This window comes from Triticum urartu, chromosome 3A (assembly GCF_056163025.1).
Source record: "Triticum urartu cultivar PI428250 chromosome 3A, HENAU_Tu73, whole genome shotgun sequence".
Taxonomy (NCBI): domain Eukaryota; kingdom Viridiplantae; phylum Streptophyta; class Magnoliopsida; order Poales; family Poaceae; genus Triticum; species Triticum urartu.
This window is the reverse complement of record NC_141875.1, coordinates 216,318,733-216,337,532: the sequence shown is the minus strand read 5'-3', so window position 1 is coordinate 216,337,532 and position 18,800 is coordinate 216,318,733. Positions and strand designations below refer to the sequence as shown.

General features: G+C 44.9%; 1 protein-coding gene across 1 annotated transcript; it reads right to left on the bottom strand.

The window, feature by feature from the left end:
* Nucleotides 1-2,471: 2,471 nt before the first annotated feature.
* LOC125543744 (Ubiquitin-associated (UBA) protein) lies at nucleotides 2,472-11,993 on the bottom strand. Its single transcript, XM_048707206.2, has 8 exons — nucleotides 11,672-11,993; nucleotides 11,468-11,568; nucleotides 9,142-9,282; nucleotides 8,681-8,747; nucleotides 4,459-4,613; nucleotides 4,273-4,374; nucleotides 3,607-3,726; nucleotides 2,472-2,953 (listed from the first exon to the last, which is right to left on the bottom strand). Exons 1-8 carry the CDS (start codon nucleotides 11,697-11,699, stop codon nucleotides 2,786-2,788), a joined length of 882 nt encoding a protein of 293 aa, XP_048563163.1. The 5' UTR covers nucleotides 11,700-11,993; the 3' UTR covers nucleotides 2,472-2,785.
* Between the last annotated feature and the right edge of the window lie 6,807 nt (nucleotides 11,994-18,800).

Below are 18,800 nucleotides of genomic sequence, written 5' to 3'. Positions count from 1 at the left end.
ACAACATACATCATTCCCTTTATTATTGGTATGTTACTTGCCCGAGATTCGATCGTTGGTATCTTCATACCTAGTTCAATCTCGTTACCGGCAAGTCTCTTTACTCGTTCAATAATGCATCATCCCGCAACTAACTCATTAGCATATTGCTTCCAAGGCTTATCGTGATGTGCATTACCGAGAGGGCCCAGAGATACCTCTCTGATACTCGGAGTGACAAATCCTAATCTCGATCTATGCCAACCCAACAAACACCTTCGGAGACACCTGTAGAGCATCTTTATAATCACCCAGTTACGTTGTGACGTTTGATAGCACACAAGGTGTTCCTCCGGTATTCAGGAGTTGCATAATCTCATAGTCAAAGGAATATGTATAAGTCATGAAGCAAGCAATATCAATAAAACTTCATGATCATTATGCTAAGCTAACGGATGGGTCTTGTCCATCACATCATTCTCCTAATGATGTGATCTCGTTCATCAAATGACAACACATGTCTATGGTCAGGAAACTTAACCATCTTTGATTAACGAGCTAGTCAAGTAGAGGCATACTAGGGACACTTTGTTTTGTCTATGTACTCACACATGTATCAAGTTTCCGGTTAATACAATTCTAGCATGAATAATGAACATTTATCATGATATAAGGAAATATAAATAATAACTTTATTATTGCCTCTAGGGCATATTTCCTTCAAAAATATTGACATATGGAGAGATGCATGGATCCTGAATTGTGCGAATAGGAGAATTATTACTCCTAGACGAGGGAATCTACCGACGAAAGTTTCTGACCTTATTGATCCAGTCATGAACGGTTGGGATGAAGGTTTGGTGAGACAAACATTGTGGCCAATTGATGCTCGAAGAGTCCTAGCGATCCCTCTCCCTATGCATAATATGTCGGATTTCATTGCTTGGAGCTATACTAAAAATGGTTTGTTTACTGTACGATCAACTTATTTGGAGGAATAGAATAAACAACACAGTAGGAAACTGTAATACACAAATGGTATGGGTAGAAGTAAGGGCAATCCTATTTGGGGTAAGATCTGGAAATTAGCTTTAGCAGTGTGTGTGTGTGTGTGGGGGGGGGGTGTATGAGACAGTTAAAAGAGCTTGTGTGGTCGATCGGGCGGGAGAGACAATCCTTGAATTAGTACTCGTCATGCCAGATCAAGAACTATCTATATTGGGTTTTCAGAATGCACTGGAGATGATCATTATAACCGTGTGGTATCTATGGTGAAATAGACGGAAGCTAGTTCATGAGGGAATGTTTAAAGAGGCGTACTAAACCTCGATGGGGATTTGTGCTAGAACGACAAATTATGTTAATGCCCCCTAATGCAAAGAGAAAAAATGAAGGATGGATCAGACCCCCTAGGGGGTTTGTTAAGCTGAATGTGGATGTTTTTTAATCATGATTTGTTAAGGGGCACATCGGGTGCCGTTCTTAGGGATGACAAAGGAAATTTCATTGCTGGCGGAAATTAGAAAATTGAATGGTGTGTTGATGTGCTGACAGCTAAAGCATTGGCACTTAGGTTCGGCTTATTGCCGACACAAAAGGTGGGTTGCAATCGTCTCGTTATTAACTCTGACAACATTCAACATGAAAGTCATTGACACAATGAAGAATGAAGGACATTCTGCAGGAGCGACGACCGCAGTTTTTGATGATTGCTATTTTATAGCTTGCGATTTTCCACTTACTAGTTTTGAACATTGGAAAGCAAATAAAGTAGCTCATGAACTTGCTAGTCTAGCAAAATGTTTCGTGACAAGGGATTGGGTGGAGGAACCTATGAAACAAATTGTACCTCTTCTTATAAACTACGTAACCATTATTTCTAATTAATAAAGTTGCTGATGTTTTTCAAAAAAAAGAACTTGCTTTTCAAAAGATTTTTTTGTCAAAACATGGCAGTGCGGTATCAGTTTCGAAGATGTCTTGAGAACACACGATGAAAACATATTTTGATTTGGACACACGGTTTGGAGGAATGCATTTTCTAATACTCGACGATCAAGTTTCATATATAACCATGCGCCAACCTTCCGGGGTGATCACAATTAGTATTATTTTCTTTCTTCACTATTATGACAGCCCGAGCCCCAAATGTTATGCTATATACTACTCCCTCTGTTGAAAAATACCCGCTCCGTTTCTAATATATGACGTTTTAGTAGTTCAATGTCACATATTTAGGAATGAAGGGAGTACTAAATATATGATGTTTTAGTAGTTCAATGTCACATATTTAGGAATGAAGGGAGTATAAGATGTTCTAACTTTTTTCTGAATTGGATGTACATAGACACATTTAAGTGTGTTTGTTCACTCATTTCAGTCTGTATGTAGTTCATATTGAAATATCCAAAACATCTTAAGGGATTTTTCTTTATCAGTAGCTTCGAGTAAATATTATGATACGAATGCAGGAGGAACTTAGATCTGATTCATGTGTGCATAATGAAACTGCTTTCAGGCTGCAAAACAATTTTACACTATGATTGAAATGTTTATGTATCACCTATCCTACAAGCTGAATTTCAAATGGTACATTGCCTCTGAGTTGAGAAAACTCTTTAGTATTGACATGTGACCACACTAACTGCAGCAAATGTTTCCCGGCTTCCTAAGCTGTCAACTAGGAAGGAACATGTTCAACTTCTCCAAACCACTACCATGAGTTCACCGATCTGTTGTCGAATGCGCGGGGAACAACCATTCATGGCCAGATATAACCAGTTCAGCCCGCCATATCATTTCTGGCTCAATGAGACTGCGCTTCAAGCAGGATGTTTGTGGCTACATTGATATCATTTCTGGCTCGCACGAGGGCCTGTCTCGCAGCATTGCTGTCAAAGCCCATCGATACCAGCATAGCAATGGAGGACTCTGGGGGCTCCACAACAGGAGCAAACCCAGTAGACGGCTGGTTCTGTTTGCAAAAGGAACATGATCAAAAGATTAACCAGCGTAAATAGCATCAGGTTGTTGATATCCTTTTGTGAAGTGCATAGAAATTCAATATTATTCATAATAAGTTTAAAGTCTTGTAACCCCTCAATCAACAGTTGTCGTGTGCAGTAGAAAAATAATACAGATGATGGTTTGTATGTACCAAATGAAACCTAGTAACCCGTTAGATGTGAACTATCAATAGTCTTGTGAACAATATCAACCATACAGGCAAGTCTGCTATTTATACTTGGGTTAAGGTTAAATATCTAATTGGTCCATGTTCACTTCAGTGACTGTAGATCTTCGACACATATGATTGAATGGTACCACAAAAATAATATCTAACTCGGTGAAAGTTGCCCGTTATAATATGCTTACGTGGCCATCTGCACTTCATGTGAACAGACACTGTCTAAACAATGAACAATCAACGCCAGAATCCAGAATGACGAAGAAAATATTAACCTTGCAGGCATTTTTATATTTATAAAGGACAGTACTTTAGCGTTGCTAATATTTAACCAGGCAATTTCTGAGTTCAACTCGACAGCTGTACTTCACGTGAACAGAATCTAGAGGGATCAATGCATGGAGAAATCAAGCTTCCAAAATAGCATTTCAGAAACTAACCTGAACAGTACGGCCTGTATGCGAAGGCACATTTCCAACAAGACTTCTTGACGGCCGAGATGAGCTTGCTGAAGGAGGTGCAAAAAATCTTGCGAAAAATGATGCAACAATCTGTGGAAGCTGCACAAAGGAGAAGGAACTTAACAAGAAAACAAAACAGGAAGAATAGAGCATCTACACTCTACAGGGATTTATATATGAAAATAATTGCAAAGAACACCGACAATATTAATCAATAATTTGAGCATTAATATACTCCAATTAACACCACCTGCTACCATTAGTCAGCATGGACCATACTGGCTGTCTTGTATGTTTTCTTAATTACTTGATAACACCAGTACCTAGACATAACCTATGCCAACATTACATTACTTGCTGATTGCATATCTAATAATTTGGAAAGCTGGGTCATGGACAGCAGCCAAGGGTATCATCCAAGGGGCACTAACTTCTTTAAATGAAAAGGAGCTAGAACTACCATGGTGCTGATAAGATATAATGCATAATTTCAGGCAAGCCAGAGAACTACACAGAAAAATGAAAATCAACCATATAAAATGACAACCAAAAAGATACAAGGTCAATAGCAGTCCATCACGCAAAGAAAAAGGTAACAGGACTACACAGAAGTGCAAAAGGAAAAAAAAAAAGAGATCTTATAACCTTCCTCCGGCGGATGCCAAACACATTGAGACGATAGAGCGAACCGGCAATCAGGCCACAAATACCAGGAATAAGGGAACGCTTCCAAGAAGATACAAGAAGCTGCCATGAGAAACAGGATAGGTGAGTAATTTAATATTCAAATTTAAATGGTATAGAAATGGTTCAGTTCTGATACAAACTAACCTGCAGGCCAGCTAGGTATATGAATGATTTATCACTGAAATTAATGCCAAAAATACGAAATCGTGAAGTGATGGGAATGTCGAGGAAAAAAGGAATAAACGAGGCAAATATAAGGCCATAAGGTCCAGATGCAAGAGCAGTGATGTAGTTTGTATCTGCAAGAAAAACATGAAAGGGGGTGTCTAAATAATCTCATAACTGGATAACAGAGAACTCAACGAGTACATATGCTCACAATATGCAATGCTCATGATCACACGGGTGAAACAAAGCAATGCTCATGATTACACGACTAATTGCCATATAATATTACTGTGTAACCTCCTAGCACCAGCATTTCTATTGAAAAACTATGTTTGGAAGAAATCAATAGTCTAACTGTATGATGGCATGCAACCAACATCTCTAGATAAGGCTCACTGTAGTTAACTTGAATTAACAGCATACAACAGCAAAGCAGAGTGCAGCCAAAGAAAGCCTAAATCTTAGATTTAACACACAAAAATATCATATGTTAAGGGAAAATTCTGTCTCACAAAGATACATCTACTAAACTCCGCCTATGTTGTCTCAACATAGCCGGTCCCAAGCCCGGGTAAAGGAGGAGGGTTGTGATAGGCTTGGCGAGCCAACATAAAAACTCAGCCACTCTTATGGAGATGAAACCCAAAAGATTTTCGTTGGGGCGTAACCCTCTCAGCGACGCGCTACATCGGAACCCGGGTGTGGTGGAAAATGGGCAAGGGCCGGGCCGTCACCCCAAGGTGGCGCGCTGTATCTTGATCCGGATACGGTGGCAAGTGAGCGAGGATCGGGTCGTCGCATCCTTAGTGGCGCGCTACATCGGCGCCCGGATGTAGTGGAAAATGGGCAAGGGTCTTCGCATTTGACTTGACGAGTGCGAAGGGTAAGGAAGCTAGCCGAGCCTAGGAGGATTCGCTTAGGTAGCTGGAACGTAGGGTCTCTGACAGGGAAGCTTCGGGAGCTAGTTGATGCAGCGGTGAGGAGAGGTGTTGATATCCTTTGCGTCCAAGAAACCAAATGGAGAGGACAGACGGCGAAGGAGGTGGAGGATACCGGCTTCAAGCTGTGGTACACAGGGACGGCTGCAAACAGAAATGGCGTAGGCATCTTGATCAACAAGAGCCTCAAGTATGGAGTGGTAGACGTCAAGAGACGTGGGGACCGGATTATCCTGGTCAAGCTGGTAGTTGAGGACTTGGTTCTCAATGTTATCAGCGCGTATGCCCCGCAAGTAGGCCACAATGAGAACACCAAGAGGGAGTTCTGGGAAGGCCTGGAAGACATGGTTAGGAGTGTACCGATTGGTGAGAAGCTCTTCATAGGAGGAGACCTCAATGGCCACGTGGGTACATCTAACACAGGTTTTGAAGGGGCGCACGGAGGCTTTGGCTATGGCATCAGGAATCAAGAAGGAGAAGATGTCTTAAGCTTTGCTCTAGCCTACAACATGATTGTAGCTAACACCCTCTTTAGAAAGAGAGAATCACATCTGGTGACTTTTAGTAGTGGCCAACACTCTAGCCAGATTGATTTCATCCTCTCGAGAAGAGAAGATAGGCGTGCGTGCCTAGACTGTAAGGTGATACCTGGAGAGAGTGTTGTACCCCAGCATAAGCTGGTGGTTGCTGACTTCCGCTTTCGGATTCGTGTCCAGCGGGATAAGCGTGCCAAAGTCGCTAGAACGAAGTGGTGGAAGCTCAAGGGGGAGGTAGCTCTAGCGTTCAAGGAGAGGGTCATTAAGGAGGGCCCTTGGGAGGAAGGAGGAGATGCGAACAATGTGTGGACAAAGATGGCGACTTGCATTCGTAAGGTGGCCTCGGAGGAGCTTGGAGTGTCCAGGGGAAGGAGAAGCGAAGATAAGGATACCTGGTGGTGGAATGATGATGTCCAGAAGGCGATTAAAGAGAAGAAAGATTGCTTCAAACGCCTATACCTGGATAGGAGTGCAGACAACATAGAGAAGTACAAGATGGCGAAGAAGGCCGCAAAGCGAGCTGTTGGTGAAGCGAGGGGTCGGGCATATGAGGACCTCTACCAACGGTTAGGCACGAAGGAAGGTGAAAGGGACATCTATAAGATGGCCAAGATCCGAGAGAGGAAGACGAGGGATATTGGCCAAGTCAAATGCATCAAGGACGGAGCAGGCCAACTCTTGGTGAAGGACGAGGAGATTAAGCATAGATGGCGGGAGTACTTCGACAAGCTGTTCAATGGGGAGAATGAGAGTTCTACCATTGAACTGGACGACTCCTTTGATGAGACCAGCATGCGTTTTGTGCGGCGAATCCAGGAGTCTGAGGTCAAGGAGGCTTTAAAAAGGATGAAAGGAGGCAAGGCGATGGGCCCTGATTGTATCCCCATTGAGGTGTGGAAAGGTCTCGGGGACATAGCGATAGTATGGCTGACCAAGCTTTTCAACCTCATTTTTCGGGCAAACAAGATGCCAGAAGAATGGAGACGGAGTATATTAGTACCAATCTTCAAGAACAAGGGGGATGTTCAGAGTTGTACTAATTACCGTGGAATTAAGCTGATGGGCCATACAATGAAGCTATGGGAGAGAGTCATTGAGCACCGCTTAAGAAGAATGACAAGCGTGACCAAAAATCAGTTTGGTTTCATGCCTGGGAGGTCGACCATGGAAGCCATTTTCTTGGTACGACAACTTATGGAGAGATATAGGGAGCAAAAGAAGGACTTGCATATGGTGTTCATTGACTTGGAGAAGGCCTATGATAAGATACCGCGGAATGTCATGTGGTGGGCCTTGGAGAAACACAAAGTCCCAGCAAAGTACATTACCCTCATCAAGGACATGTACGATAATGTTGTGACAAGTGTTCGAACAAGTGATGTCGACACTGATGACTTCCCGATTAAGATAGGACTGCATCAGGGGTCAGCTTTGAGCCCTTATCTTTTTGCATTGGTGATGGATGAGGTCACAAGGGATATACAAGGAGATATCCCATGGTGCATGCTCTTTGCGGATGATGTGGTGCTAGTTGACGATAGTCGGACGGGGGTAAATGGGAAGTTAGAGTTATGGAGACAAACCTTGGAATCGAAAGGGTTTAGGCTTAGTATAGAACTAAAACCGAGTACATGATGTGCGGTTTCAGTACTACTAGGTGTGAGGACGAGGTTAGCCTTGATGGCCAGGTGGTACCTCAGAAGGACACCTTTCGGTATTTGGGGTCAATGCTGCAGGAGGATGGGGGTATTGATGAAGATGTGAACCATCGAATCAAAGCCGGATGGATGAAGTGGCGCCAAGCTTCTGGCATTCTCTGTGACAAGAGAGTGCCACAAAAGCTAAAAGGCAAGTTCTACAGGATGGCGGTTCGACCCGCAATGTTGTATGGCGCTGAGTGTTGGCCGACTAAAAGGCGACATGTTCAACAGTTAGGTGTGGCGGAGATGCGTATGTTGAGATGGATGTGTGGCCACACGAGGAAGGATCGAGTCCGGAATGATGATATACGAGATAGAGTTGGGGTAGCACCAATTGAAGAGAAGCTTGTCCAACATCGTCTGAGATGGTTTGGGCATATTCAGCGCAGGCCTCCAGAAGCTCCGGTGCATAGTGGACGGCTAAAGCGTGCGGAGAATGTCAAGAGAGGGCGGGGTAGACCGAATTTGACATGGGAGGAGTCCGTTAAGAGAGACCTGAAGGATTGGAGTATCACCAAAGAGCTAGCTATGGACAGGGGTGCGTGGAAGCTTGCTATCCATGTGCCAGAGCCATGAGTTGGTTGCGAGATCTTATGGGTTTCACCTCTAGCCTACCCCAACTTGTTTGGGACTAAAGGCTTTGTTGTTGTTGTTGTTGTTGTTGTAAAGATACATCTACTAGTTGCAGCACTAAATGACGCTTTACGCTGCTAATTGGTCTACTGACATTTTATCAGGAGTTAGATATCCAGAAAATTGTATTGATCCCTCTGTAAACAAATGCAAATGTTTTAGGTCACTTTTTATATTTGTTTACAGAGGGAGTACAATATTTGTACATTTCCTTTTTGAGCAAGTACAACCAGCCATCTCAAGAACATCTTAATTACAGAGGTTCTAGAGGAGAATGGTAACAGTGTTACAAAGTAGCAGAGCCCATAGGTCATTAGCAATGTCCTCTTTTTCTTTTCCTTAAAGAAGGGTCTAGAGATGTTAGTCTCAGCAGTTTATCTAAATAGCATACCTTTCAGGAGAACCAAAGATAGAATCTCAAGAGGTAATGATACTGCGATAGAGAATAAACTAAAAACCTGCACAGCAGATTGAAATATATAAGCACTTGTGTTGTAGTTTTCTTACTAAGAAGCTTAAATATTTCATCTACTTCAATGTAACTTATTGAACTGAATCTGCTTGTCACGTTAATTGCATTGTATGGCCCCAAACTTTCTTGGGCATAACACAGACTCGTTAACTTGAGAACTTAACATTTAACTCTTTATACACTGCCAAAGTGATTCACTTGGGTCAATTAGGTCAATATTGGAGGCAATGCATACAGAATAGGTTTAAACCACCTTAAAAGTTTATGGACTTGAGTTCTCAAGCCCAGACATAATAATGCGATTTACTCCTGCTTCAGCCGTATTATTGATGTTGTTTATCTATCTTCATTAAATACCCGAGAGAATAACAAGTACTTACAGAGTATTTGTTAGAGCCCATCTGCCTCTCAAACACACGGAAATAATACAGAAGGTAGAGTCCAAACATCAACTCTGGTGTTGACTGAAAGGCAAATACAGATGCAAATATCCTCCAAACTCGAAAGTTCTTTATGATGTCCTGCAAGAATAATAGAAAAATGTTCAAACTTCATAAATATGTAACAAATCTCCAAGTAATAGAACATATGCAGCCGACCACATGTTTTGCATTGAAGTAGCTCGATCTCAAGGATAAATGAAATATTAATTGAACATCACTGACAGCTACAGGTTTGGATGCAATCACTACCGAGATTTAACTATTCACCTCTGGTTCCCCAAGAAAGGCTTGCAACATTTAGTATCACTAAAAGTTTAAAACTGGAAGGTGCACATATAAAATGGAACATAAGAAAGTAGCATCGTGCGCCAAAGGTCATATTGGTCAACTTGTCACCATACAAGTTTCCTAACGATTATCCATAAGATTGGTTAACATTTAAGCAATATGCCCTGTAAATTTTAAAGTTGAAGTGTTCTGAATAAATTTGGAAGACGCGTGCCCAGATTCCAGTAAATGAAAGTTCCATCATGGCCATCAGTCAGTTAACAGTTGAGAAACCTAAGCTGACAACCTTCTGTAGCTCCTTATGGAATTCCAATAGGTGTACTTCAATGAAACTTGTATGCCCCGTAATGAATGAGGGTTAAATGCCTATAGGAGAACTTCCTGACATGCTTTGGAGCAAAGAAATAGTTCATAAGGATTCCTGTCAAATTCTTCAACAAATGGGCTATGAGATAAGAATTTTAGAAGAAAACTACCAGTCTTACCTTAAGTTTTCTTCTCTTTGTCTAGAATTGATGTGTGAAGTCTGACATAAGACATTTGAAGTTCTCCTATGTTTTTGGTTCCAGTAGGATTCTAGGGTACATGACAGCCCAATTACTGTGGCTTTATATTTCTGCGTTTTCGAGTAACTGTCCAAATTGAGTCTTAACAGGTGTTATTGAGATGGGATGCCTCTACTAACTAAAGTACCAATAGCCAATTATTCCTGCTGATTTGTGTACCAAGCCATGTAAGTATGGGGAACCGGTCGTCGCCTCATCGGTATAGCTCCAGTGCAGGCATCGGGGTAGAAACTAAAGTTATTGTCATGAAGGAAAACAAAAAAGGTACGGCCATGTATTGGAATGTCCCAGTAGAAACACCTTAATCCAAAGCCCAGCCCACCAAGGATTCATGCTACTGTGGCACACAACATAGGCCTCCAGCCCAGTAAGGATTCATATAGCTGTGGCACACAACACAGGACATTCTTTTGTACTAGTTCCACTGGTGTGGTTGGAGCTAAAAAAGGGAAATGGATTACAGCAAGCTAACAAAGGGAAATGAACCACAGCAATCCGCAGTTCCACGGTTTAATTTTAAACCAGATTTGAACACCCCTGCCCTAGCATACCAGCAGAATTTACCAACCAATTCTGGAATTTACCAACCAAGCACAATAGGCACGCTAACACCTATAGTTCTTACCACAAAGAAGAACACCACCAATTCGACGATTAGACACCCATCCACCCAAATGGACACATGGGCGAGCAATCCTAGCCACTCCACTTATGACCAAACTTTTGTGTCCGATTACCGGTGTAAAATTCGGAGCCCAAAGTTTTTCCAAGCAAGGCCGAAAAACTTGCTTGGATGTCCGTTTTAGTTTTCTTAAATACCAGCGTTATACCATTCCTGGGCCACTTACACCTGAGAAATGTTATAGACCTCAATGGGCCACACTTATTTTCCGATGAAAGTTGATGACCGGCGGGAGATAGAGGCGAGACGATGCGAAAGAGCTAGTAACAGCGGCGATGACCATGGGAGTGAGCTCTATGGCGGCGGCGGCAGTGAACTCATGACGCTTGGCTGCGACGAGAGTGGGCCCTACAGCAGCAAGCCATGAAGTGGCGGCAAGACGGTGACGAGAGCGAGTTCATGGACGACGAGAGAAGGTCATCTAGACCGCCTGGCAGACTGGAACTAGCACGAGGGCAGCAGTATGTTCAGTTGGTATCCAATCTCTACTTCCCTGTAGCTGTCACTGAATGGCAGTTCATCAAAACAGAACTTTCACAACCGAAAATGTATTCAAGAGTTTTGTTGGTGGCTAGTAGAACACCGGACCGCCCTGTAAAATGTTCACAGGGGTATATATTTCAGAGCTCCTAAGCCGGGCCTAACCAACGGATTCACGCCTAAGGGCATCACGTCGCGTCTAAGGTACCAGAACTACTCAAGATTCGGCCCGAGGCTACCTACTGACCTGGTAGGAGAGGCCGAGGGCGCGGGCTCGGCGGTTCACACTGAAGACGACAGAGAGGAGGCCGCTGGCGAGGACGATCGCCCGCGTCACCGGCGCGTTATCTGCAAACAAGACGGGGCCGTTCCGATCAGGCGATCAGAACACGCCAGCTGAATCGAGAAAGGCGATTTGTGGGGCGGGGGTGAACCCGAGGTGGGAGCTTACGGAATCCGGAGACGCCTCCGCCCTGCATCGTTATCCCGCCGGGAACACGGCCGCCGGGCGGGGAGGCAGATGCGCTGTTCGTCCGATGAGGCGAGGGGGCCGTGGGCAGCCGGCCAGCCGGCCAGTATGCACCCGCGGCCGCCGCCTCCTCTTCTCGGCGGGCTCTCGTTTACTGGTTCCGGCGGGTCAGTCCCCGAGAAGAGAAGGGAAGGAGATGCGTAGGTGCGGCGGCAACAGCTGGAGGAGAACGAGTTTTTGGTTGCAGCCAGGGGTAGATGGCTATAGTCGCGGTATTCTGAGGGAGATGGAACGGAACACGTTGACGGTAGAGGTTGTTCGGGGGAGCTTTGGGCTCTCCGGCGTGGAGATTTCCACACGAATAAAATACACTAAAGGCCTTAGAAGTATTTCAAAGTGTGTCAATTATTCCCCTTAAAAAAATATAAGAGTGTTTAGTGATCTATAAACATTTTTATATTATGGAGCAGCTACCCCATTAGCCGGCGGATCTTTTAAAAAGATTCATCGCCTCACAAGCCTTCGGATGACACAATTGATAAGTCAAACATCTTCATCTACTTTGCAAAAAAGTTATGTTGCGTTTTTTTTTTGTTATATGAAGACATTCGCAACATGAAGACATTCGCAACAGAGGTTATGTTGTGTGTTTTTTTGTCACATAGATTGTGTTGCGGATGGGTCGTGTTGCGGATTTTTTTGCAACATGGGTCGTGTTGCAGGATTTTCTTGCAACATAGGCTGATTTGTAGGATCTAGCCTATGAGGGATCTATCCCTTAGCCGGTTTGCAACAAGGGGATTTTTCGAAAAGGGGCGTTTTATTACTTAAAAGATTTAAGCATTACACCCGATCTCTGCATAACTAAGATGCACATAGCCAAATAAGGTCCTCTCGCACAAACAAAAAATAAATAAAGCGAAATAAAAAATCCATATAACGCTTAAAGCGTAGGGGGCCAATTCTAAGATCATGCTGCCACCCATATTGGGTAAAAGTATTCCTCGCCGTAGCCTCTAATCGTGTACACACCTCCGTAAATAGGTCTCGATTCTCCACGCGCTGTAGAGAGGACCATAAATGAAGAGTCACGGTACATCTGTAGATAACCTGTATCAGAGAAATACTTTTACCATTAAAAACCTTATCATTTCTACATAGCCAAAGCAACCAAATAACGACAAGCGCTCCCACCCTGACAAGAGTTCTAAACTTGTGATCAATCCCATGTAACCAGTTGCCAAATACATTAGCAACACTACAAGGAGGATACCAGCCAGAAGCTATCTGGATGACTGACCATATAGAACGAGCCAATTTGCATTGGAAGAATAAATGTTTTATTGTCTCATCATGGTGACAAAAATCACATTGCGGAATTCCATGCCAATTCCTCTTAATAAGGTTATCTTTAGTAAGAATGACTCCACGACGAAGATACCATGCAAAAAATTTATTCTTAAGAGGTATCTTCATCTTTCAAATCTTCTTATTATTATCAACTGGTGCATCAGATTGGAGCAAAGCTCTGTACATGGACTCCACTAAGAATTGACCATTCCCATGTAGGTTCCAACAAAATACATCAGACCCATGTGACAATTGCACCGTGGACAACCGCTGGAGCAGGATGTTCCATGATTGGAGTCTGGGTCCAATTAAATCTCTTCTGAATGTCACATTTGGTGGAAATGATTCCATTACCGTGGCGATAGTATCACCCTTGTGACACACAATATTATACAGAGTTGGATATTGTTCTGGAGTGTGGCATTTCCTAGCCACTTGTCCTCCCGGAATCTAATTTCCAAGCCGTCCTTGATTGAGAAGGATCCATAGCAGAAGAAATATTTCTTCCTAGCCCTTAGACCCGCCCAACAGTGGGAATCCCCAGACTTCCAATATACTTGGGATACCTCCTTAGAACCCACATATTTCCTTCTTAGGAGGGTTTGCCATAAACCATCTTCTGTCAATAATTTAAACAACCATTTCCCGAGTAGGGCCCTATTCTTAACCTCAAGGTCATGAATGCCCAACCTGCCTTGGTCTTTGGGACGACAAACCACAGTCCATTTAGCCTGTCGATATTTCTTTCTCTCGTTATCTCCTTGCCAAAAGAATCTTGATCGGAAATAATCCAATCTATGTAAAACTCCTTTCGGCAACTGGAAGAAGGAAATCATATATAGTGTAACGCCCTCGATGCGGCTATAGCTCCCACGTGTCGAGGCACGACTTAGAGACATAACCGCATTGAAAGCAATGTCGCAAGTTAGGAAATCATCACAAAACATCCCATGTAATACATAATAAAGGGGAGATACATAGTTGGCTTACACTTGCCATGTCACATCAAAGTACATAAATAACATCCATCATACAAATCACTCATGGCCCGACTACAGTGCCAAAATAGAAAAGACCCCCAACATGCGACAAGGCCCTGAATCGATAACCCCAACTAGGCACCACTACTGATCATCGGGAAAGGAAACATAATAACGCTGAGAGTCCTCGTCGAACTCCCACTTGAGCTCGTACTCGTCACCTGGAGCGGAAGCACCTGGACCTGCATCTGGAGTTGTAGTATCTGTGAGCCACAGGGACTCAGCAATCTCACACCCACGCGATCAAGACTATTTAAGCTTATAGGAAGGATAAGGCAAGTATATGTGGAGCTGCAGCAAGCGACTAGCATATATGGTGGCTAACTTATCCGCAAAAGAGAGCGAGAAGAGGAGGCAAGGAGCGAGCGAGAAACTAGAGGAACAACCTGCGCAAGCATAACTCCAACACCGTGTCCACTTCCCGGGCTCCGCCGAAAAGAGGCCATCACGGTAACACACTCAGTTGATTCATTTTAATTAATTAAGGTTTACGTTGTCTACAACCGGACATTAACAAATTCCCATCTGCCCATAACCGCGGGCACGGCTTTCGAAAGTTCAATCCCTGCAGGGGAGTCCCAACTTAGCCCATGACAAGCTCTCACGGTCAACGAAGGAAAAGACCTCCTCCCGAGACGTTCCGATTAGACTCGGTATCTCGGTAACTCAAGACACTTCGACAGGTTAAAACAAGACCAGCAACACCGTCCGAATGTGCCGACAAATACCGATAGGAGCTGCACATATCTCTTTCTCAGGGCACACTCAGATTGTCCTAGGTACGGGTAGGCCAGCCCAGAGTTGCCCCTGGTGGCCACCGGTAGCTGACAGGTGGACCAACACTCAGAGGAGCACTGGCCCGGGGGGGTTAAAATAAGATGACCCTTGAGTCTGCAGAACCCAAGGGAAAGAAAAGGCTAGGTGGCAAATGGTAAAACCAAGGTTGGGCATTGCTGGAAAAGCTTTAATCAAGGCGAAATATCAAGGGGTTCCCATTATAACCCAACCGCGTAAGGAACGCAAAATCCGGGAACATAACACCGATGTGACGGAAACTAGGGCGGCAAGAGTGGAACAAAACACTAGGCGAGAGGCCGAGCCTTCCACCCTTTACCAAGTATATAGATGCATTAAGATAACATAGAAATATAGTGATATCCCAACAAGAAAATAAAAGATGTTCCAATAGGAACGGCTCCAATCTTCACCTGCAACTAGCAACGCTATAAGAGGGGCTGAGCAAAGCGGTAACATAGCCAGACAACGGTTTGCTAGGACAAGGTGGGTTAAAGGTTCAATCATGCAATTGGGAGGCTGACAAGCAAATGGTAGGCATCGTAGCAGTGGCAAAGCAAAAGAGCGAGCAAACTAGCATAGCAAAGATAGTAGTGATTTCGAGGGTATGATCATCTTGCCTGCACAGTTGTCAGAGTTGACTGGATCCTCACAAGCAAACTCAACGGGCTCCTCGGTAGCGAACTCGTCTCCCGGCTCTACCCAACAAGACAAACAAGCAACAAGGATACAATCAACCACGTGCAAGACCAAGCAATATGATGAAATGATGACATGCTATGCGGGATGCGATGCGGGATGCAAAATGCAAGATATGACAGGAAATGCATGAACCTGGCCTCAACTTGGAATTCCAAGGGTGCCACTGGATATAGGGGATGAAATCGCTTGAAAACGATATAAAGATCATTGGAATCGGAGTTACGGTTTGGAAATGGCAAGCGTTTTAAGATATGACACCGGTCTGCGATTACAGCAAGTAGGCATCTAAATGCAACAAAATGAACATGCTACAGCCACCAAACATGAAAACAAACTACATGGCAGTGATTTACACAAGATGGTTAACAAAACACTAGCACTAAGCCATAGGCAAATTCATCCATTAAGAGGTTCAAACAAGCATGGCAAAAACGAATATGCAAAACAGATTCCAGACTTAGTGAAATTAACACTAGCCTGAAATTTCAGATCACGAAGCCCTCTTCGGAGCAGCAAAACAACATGATAGATAACCTGAACATGACAAGTAAGAACATGGCATGGAGATACTCAACAAGCTTAACAAAACACCCAAAGTGACCTGGGGCCAAAAGGGTTCACAAAATACTCTACCGAGCTCACGAACATAGCTCGAACACAATCAGTTTTCAGACTTAGTGAAAACTGAGACATGCTGAAATTATAACTCACGAAGGCATGTAAACGAGCTCGATGCACTCACTACGGTGCAAGTCATAGCAAGGCAAGCATATAACCAACAAGAAGGCACAATATGCTAGCTACACATGGCAAGAACAAAGACATAGCATGCATGGAACACTAACGGTAGCATCGGCAAAATCGCAAACAAGTTGACGATCTGCCCAGATTAACAACGAAGCAAAAGTTGAGCTCGATTGAGTCAACCTAGAGCACTCCACATATGCAAACAAAGACATGGATGGATAGAGCATAACATAAATATCAAAACTCCCTTACTGATCATCCTCAAAAGAGGCACGGATCACTAGGAAACAAGCTGGACACATAGCATCATGAACTAAAATATCCCAGACTTAGTGAAAATCACTAAGTCCCTGAAATCAGCAATCTCAGGTACCTCTCTTCGCAAGCTTGCACAAGACAACACACACATCCTAAAAATGCATGGGTGGCACCTATGGAAAGAAGACAAAATGCTTAACAATTCATCCCAAAGGGGCACAGGCATATCATGCACGAATTAAACATGGCAAAAATGACAAAAGTGCATGATGAACTAACGGATCTACAATTTAACTCACGAAGCCTCCTTCTAACAGCATTTTGAGCATCAAGATGACCTCAAATGCAAATGATGCAATGGAATGAAATGATGTACATGTCGAGGCGAAGATTTTGATATATTATACGCCCAAATCGGAGCTACGGATGCAAAGTTACGGGCAGTCAAAGAATGCATCATGAGCTAGGGTTTGGGGGAAAAAGTCAACCGATGCCCAGATCCAGATCTGGATCGGCACGCTTCCCGAGGCGGCGCCGGAGTTACTGTAGCTCGCCGGAGAACGCGGGGGGTCACCGGTCGGGGAGGAGGAAGAAGAAGCCGGGGCGAGGCCGGGCGGCGCCGGAGGAGGGGGCAGCGACCGCGGGCGGCGGCGCCCGGGGCGGCGGACGGTGCCGGGGAGCGGCCGGGCGGCGGGCGGCGAGGTCCGGCTCGGCGGCGGTGGCGGCGCCCGCCTGAGCCGGGGAAGGCGGCGGCGCTGGAGGAGGCACAGGGGCGCGGGGCGCTCGGGCCGGGGGGGCTCCCCGCGGGCCTGGCGGGCCCGGCGGCGGCGATGTGGGCGCGGCCCACGTGGCGGCGCGCGATTTGCTGCGGCGGCAGGGCGGACAACGTCCGGCGCGGGCGGACACGTCCGGCCCGGCGCGGGGAAGGAGATCTGTTTTTTAGGAGGGGGACGGGGAGGAAGACGAGATCCGAAATGGGGGGGTGTTTAAATAGGCATAAGTGGAGCTAGGAGAGTCCAAAAGAGGTGCGGTTTTCGCCCACGCGATCGTGATCGAACGCTCTAGGACATGGATCAGAGTTTGGTGGGTTTTGGGCCAAATTTGGGGGGTGTTGGGCTGCAACACACACGAGGCCTTTTCGGTCCCTCGGTTAACCGTTGGAGTATCAAACGAAGTCCAAATGATACGAAACTTGACAGGCGGTCTACCGGTAGTAAACCAAGGCCGCATGGCAAGTCTCGGTCCAATCCGGAAATGTTTAATCCCCACACACGAAAGAAAGCTCGAAATGGCCACCGGAGGAGAACGAAGCGCCGGAATGCAAAACGGACAACGGGGAAAATGCTCAAATGCATGAGATGAACATGTATGCAAATGCAATGCACGAGATGACATGATATGCGATGCACGAAAAACGAAAACAACACACGGAGACGGAGACCCGAACCCGAGAAATAAATATAAGTTAACGCCGGAAACGGCAAGAGTTGGATACAAATATGGAAAGTTACATCCGGGGTGTTACAACACTCCACCACTACGAAAAGATCTCGTCCCGAGATCTAGGACTGAAAGAACTCCGGGTACTCAGAACGGAGGTGATCCTCGCGTTCCCAGGTAGCTTCACGATCGGAATGGTGAGACCACTTGACTTTGAGAAATTTGATTGACTTGTTGCGAGTCTTGCGTTCAGTCTCTTCAAGAATAGCAACTGGGTGCTCACGATAGGAGAGATCTTCTTGGAGCTCAATGTCCTCGAAGTTGACGGTGCGGTCAGGAATCTTGAAGCACTTTCGAAGCTGAGAGACGTGGAACACATCATGAACATTTGCAAAGTTTGAAGGAAGCTCAAGTTGATAGGCGAGGTCGCCTCTCTTGCTGACAATCTTGAAAGGTCCCACGTATCTAGGGGCAAGCTTCCCTTTGATACCGAAGCGACGAGTACCTTTCATGGGAGAGACGCGGAGGTAAACATGATCTCCGATCTGGAAAGCCAAATCACGGTGCTTACTATCATAGTAGCTCTTCTGGCGGGATTAGGCTGCTTTGAGGTTATCACGAATGACTTTGCACATTTCTTCTGCTTCTGTGATTAAGTCATTACCCAGCAGCTGACGTTCACCGGTTTCAGACCAGTTGAGAGGGGTACGGCACTTCCTGCCATACAGAATTTCGAAGGGGGCCTTGCCCGGACTTGCTTGAAAACTGTTGTTATAGGA

Bases quoted from the DNA above. Each gene is read 5' to 3' on its own strand.
- LOC125543744 (XM_048707206.2), bottom strand. From the start codon at position 11,699: ATGCAGGGCGGAGGCGTCTCCGGATTCC. The intron at 11,569-11,671 runs GTAAGCTCCCAC...TCTTGTTTGCAG, and splicing joins CGGAGGCGTCTCCGGATTCC to ATAACGCGCCGGTGACGCGG. The intron at 4,614-8,680 runs GTATGCTATTTA...TTTTTCTTGCAG, and splicing joins ATCTTTGGTTCTCCTGAAAG to ATACAAACTACATCACTGCT.